The sequence below is a fragment of the Rhagoletis zephyria genome, unplaced genomic scaffold, assembly GCF_001687245.7.
Source record: "Rhagoletis zephyria isolate East Lansing unplaced genomic scaffold, Rhagoletis_zephyria_1.1 Rzeph_scaffold_12316, whole genome shotgun sequence".
Lineage (NCBI taxonomy): Eukaryota > Metazoa > Arthropoda > Insecta > Diptera > Tephritidae > Rhagoletis > Rhagoletis zephyria.
In genome coordinates this window covers 13089-17539 of record NW_016169390.1, presented here as the reverse complement: position 1 = coordinate 17539, position 4451 = coordinate 13089, and the positions used below count along the sequence as shown (strand labels likewise).

Sequence of the window (4451 nt, the reverse complement as noted above, 5' to 3'; positions counted from 1 at the left end):
ACGATGTTCGCCGCCTCATGCAAACCTACTTGAGTAGAGGACTCTTCGCTGGCAATGAGCTGTTCGAAATGCATTTACAGTATGACTACATGAAGGATCTACAGTGGCAGGCGGCAGTCTTCATGAGACCCTCGTTCTATATATGCTGCGCTTTTGTAGTTGTGACAATTGGTCTAACAGCTGTTGCTGTGTCTAGCAGAAAGACGGAATGTATGAAAGCAGTCAAGAAAAAGACAACTGAAGTGTTAGCTGCCATGGACACTAAGTCTAGTAATTCTTCGCACTACACCGGGGACTCCAACTCACAAGCAGTTATTCAGCAACAATTTGAGGGGAGAAGCTTTATCACCTGTTTTGATATCGCAGCGAATTGGCAGCTCATTTTTGCGCCGCCTAAATCGGCTCACACATTTGCCGCTCTCAATGGTTTGCGTTTTGGTAGCACTTTATGCGTCATCCTCTATCATTANCGCCGCCTAAATCGGCTCACACATTTGCCGCTCTCAATGGTTTGCGTTTTGGTAGCACTTTATGCGTCATCCTCTATCATTATTTGGTTTTTCTCTGCACTGGTACAAGAAACAAGTTGACGCTTTTCAACTATCAAGTGCAGATCGGAAATGTAGATATATTCGTGGATATATTCTTTGTGCTCAGGTATTTAAGGAGTATCGAAGACGGAAATATTTTACTTTTAAATTTAAAACTCTTTTTCAAAAGCGGCTTCTTGCAAGCATACAATCATTTTCGGAACGCAAAATTATTGGCGATGATACGTAAGAACAATTTCGTACAAAATTTAAAGTTAATTGGAGCCCACTTATTTCATCGCTATTTGAGGTAAGTAGCATCTTTAACCCTTAGCCAGCATTTTTGCGACATATTTATTGTACAAGTTTTTTAAGAACTTTCGACTATTTTGATTTTTTATTTTTTGAACGTTGTCACATGCTGATAAGTGGATCTTATTTTCAATATATATATATTTTTTTTCAAAATAAAGGCTTAAAAAAACGAAACAAAAAATTCTTTTATATATTTGCATTTTTATCAGACCATTCGGTTAAAAAATTCGTATTTTCTGGAGTTAGTTGCAAGCTTTGCTATTTACCAAGCTTTGCAAGCTTTGTTATTTACAATGTCATATTAGAAATAGAAATTTGAAAAAACAGCATAAAAAACAAAATAAAGAATTAGCATAAAAAAATAAAAATTTACCAAAAATTTTAAAAATTTATAAAAAAAATATAAGAACGCTGACTTACTCTAAGTTAATACTTATAACAATCTCTTAACAAGAAATTAGATTACTATTGACTTTCAGAACTCGGAATCTGATGAAATGTTTGTTATTAATGGTACCCTAAGATGGGCAAGGATCCCCTGGTGGAAGTTAGCAACTAGATCTGGTAATGCTAGATTAATCTAGTCTTTCCACGTTGCTGGCTGCCCACATTTAATGCCGCTTGTAGAAATCTTTGTACCCCAAGACCTAACCATTTTTATTTGCTTCCCAGACTGGCCCCCATGTATTTCCTAGTCATCGCCATGTCAGACTTTGGTGCGGCATTGTCCGACAACACCACTTTATTCCACATCGAACACAAAATTCAAGTGAATTGCGCAAAATATTGGTGGCGAAATGTATTATTTATACAAAATTTCTACGATCTCAATGATGCTTGTGGTATGTGGACCTGGTCGCTGGCATGCGACATGCAATTTTCATTATTGTCCAGCATTTTGCTCTTCACATATGTCAAGTAAGTAATTTTGTTTTTTTTTTTTTTACTAAATAAAGTATGCAATAACAAATTTGAACTATTCGTATTCGACTTTCTTCTTCAGACACCCGCGACGTACAAAACTCTGTCTTGTTACGCTCGTCATCGCCAATATTTTGTACACCTACTTTATCGGCCTCAAATTGAACTTCGATCATACACTCGAATCCACGTTTACCTATTTGACAGAAATCTACATCAATCCTTTGTCACGCATTTTGGCTTACATTTGCGGCAGCATTGCTGGCTGGTGGTTCGTAGAGCAGCGGCGACTACCATTTGCTTTGAGTAAAAGTATTCAGCGATTTTTTGGCCTTTTGCTGCCGCTAGTAGTGCTCGGCTGTATATTGAAGCCACCCTGTAACAGTCTTTCGCCGCTGGCAGCCACTTCAATTTTGCTATTGGAACGGATTATCTTCAGTCTGGCGTGTAGTATTTTAATTGTATGTAACGCGTATGGCCAAATACGTTGGTTTTTTCGTTTCTTCGAGTCCATTGTGTTTCAGAAATTTAACAAAGTTGTTTATGCAATGTTTATGTTGAATCCAATTTTCATATCTGCGTTGACAGGTTTTAGCCAATCGCATTTGTATGCCAATCCTTTGAATTTGGTGAGTATGAAGGACTCGAATCAATTGTTTATTTATTTTATTTTTGATTTATTTTTTCTTTTTGTCTTACAGGCGTTCGAATTCATCGGAGTTGTTGTAACTTTAGTGTTATTTTCAACACTTTTTACTTTACTCTTCGATATACCCTATCAAAATTTATCAAGACTGCTGATCATTCATCAAGACAAGCGGAAAATTGCCTAAAGCTTGAACTTCGTGTACGGAAACATTGTACATATAGATTTTAGTTTTGATAAAATTTCCACCTGATTCTAATATTCAACGTTTTTGTATATTTTATAAGCATGTATGTATGTAATTCTTAAGAAATATATTTCGTCTTAAACCGAGTAATCAAGTTTTTATAAGAGCTAAGTAAATATTTTATGACTTTAAATTATAAGCATTTTTAAAAAATTCTATAATAAAAGTTGAAAATTCGGTTTGCAAACCCTGCTAAAATATTTCCACAAAAATAGTCTTTAGCAAAATACCCCACCGAGTATGCATACACAGGGTAAAATTAAGATGTAAATTGTTGTTAGAACTGAAACTTATTGGAAAAAAAAATCTCCGAAAAAAATTTCGAAAATTTTCGAAAAGCTTTGAAGTAAGCTTACAATATTCCAAAAAATTATACATAAACAATCCGAAAAGTCTCGCCAAATAAAATTCCGAAAAATCCAGATAAAATCCCCAAAACTTCCCGAAAAAGTCACGAAAAATAAAAAACGAAAAATCCCAAAAGTACAATAAATATCCCTATCACTTTATAAAGCTTTTTAAAGCTACTTTATTTTTAAAACCTTTTTTAGATTTCACCTGTGTGAAATCAATTCATACATTCAATTTTTAACAAGCGTGATTTTTAACGATACGTGAAGCTTAAGACTTAGCTAAGAACCCGATGACAATGCAATATGAAAGAGGAAGAATTAATCCGCTAGGTGACGCAGGTGTCGAGATATTTGAAAAAGCCGTATTTTTGGTCCGAAATGCTTCATATGCTGAATGTATATTACTTATGTAAAGGGTTAGGATTTTAAGGCGCTAAAAACTTGAAAAAAGGCAAAATGAGCTTTCAAAAAAAGCAAAAAAAGGCATTTATTTTTTATTTTTTTTTTTATATACATACCTTTAGTATAATGTGATGTCCAACTAAATATACAAAAAAATCCATATAGTGAGAAAAAAATTATAGACGCGCACCACTTTGTGCCAAATTTTAACATATTTTTTTATTTTTATTTTTTGTTTTTTTTTTTTAATATAGTTCATTCTTTAACAAACCGCGTGTAAATCCAAGTTTTCAACTTTTTCCAATGTTCAAGAGCTTTCGTAAAAATTTCGAGTTTTTTTGAAAATTCGAAAAAATCAACCATAATTTTTAGCCATTTGAAACTTGTACTTTATTCTACTGGAATCCAACTGGCTACAAAACTACATACTCTTTCTAGGAAATCTAATTACAAAATCTCGAAATTTCGTTACATTTTTTTAAATATTGCACATTTTAATTCAGTATCACACGATTCGTAATTTTGTACAGATTTGTACTTGCGGGCTGTTGGTACAAAGTAAAAAAAAAATTGGGACGACAATTTTTTTGTAGTCACACGATTGGTACAATACCGCGAACTTCTATGAAGAGATATATATTAAAAAAGCAGAAAAGGCAAAAAAAGGCAAAATTAAAATTAAAATTTTTAATAAATGAAGACATAAAACGTGTGATTCTTTAACTTGGTTTACAGAAACGACTACGTAGACAAAATAGGCAAATGCCTTCAAATCCTAACCCTGCTTATGTACATGGAAAGGCGGAGCTCCATAAAAAATTTTGCCCGAAAGATGCTGCAGGAGTCGAGATATTTAGAAAATCCGTATTTATGGTCCGATTTTTTTCATATTTAGAACCTATATTGCTTAAATGGAAGGAAATACAATTTTTTTTAAATTATTGTTTATGAAAAAGACAATAAGTATACAATACTATTACAAAATGTCAGTTGGAACAGAAGATAAACATCTATGGACCGCTGGTCAAGAAGAGGGA

At 33.5% G+C, this 4451-nt stretch overlaps 1 protein-coding gene across 1 annotated transcript; it reads left to right on the top strand.

Moving 5' to 3' along the window:
* Window positions 1-8: 8 nt before the first annotated feature.
* LOC108377567 (uncharacterized) lies at window positions 9-2599 on the top strand (the record flags this gene model as incomplete). The annotated part of the gene is made up of 6 exons (XM_017633834.1): window positions 9-409; window positions 493-657; window positions 721-840; window positions 1518-1763; window positions 1849-2395; window positions 2468-2599. Coding segments are annotated over 6 exons (1611 nt in total), but the record flags the coding sequence as incomplete, so codon positions are not given.
* Window positions 2600-4451: the final 1852 nt, after the last annotated feature.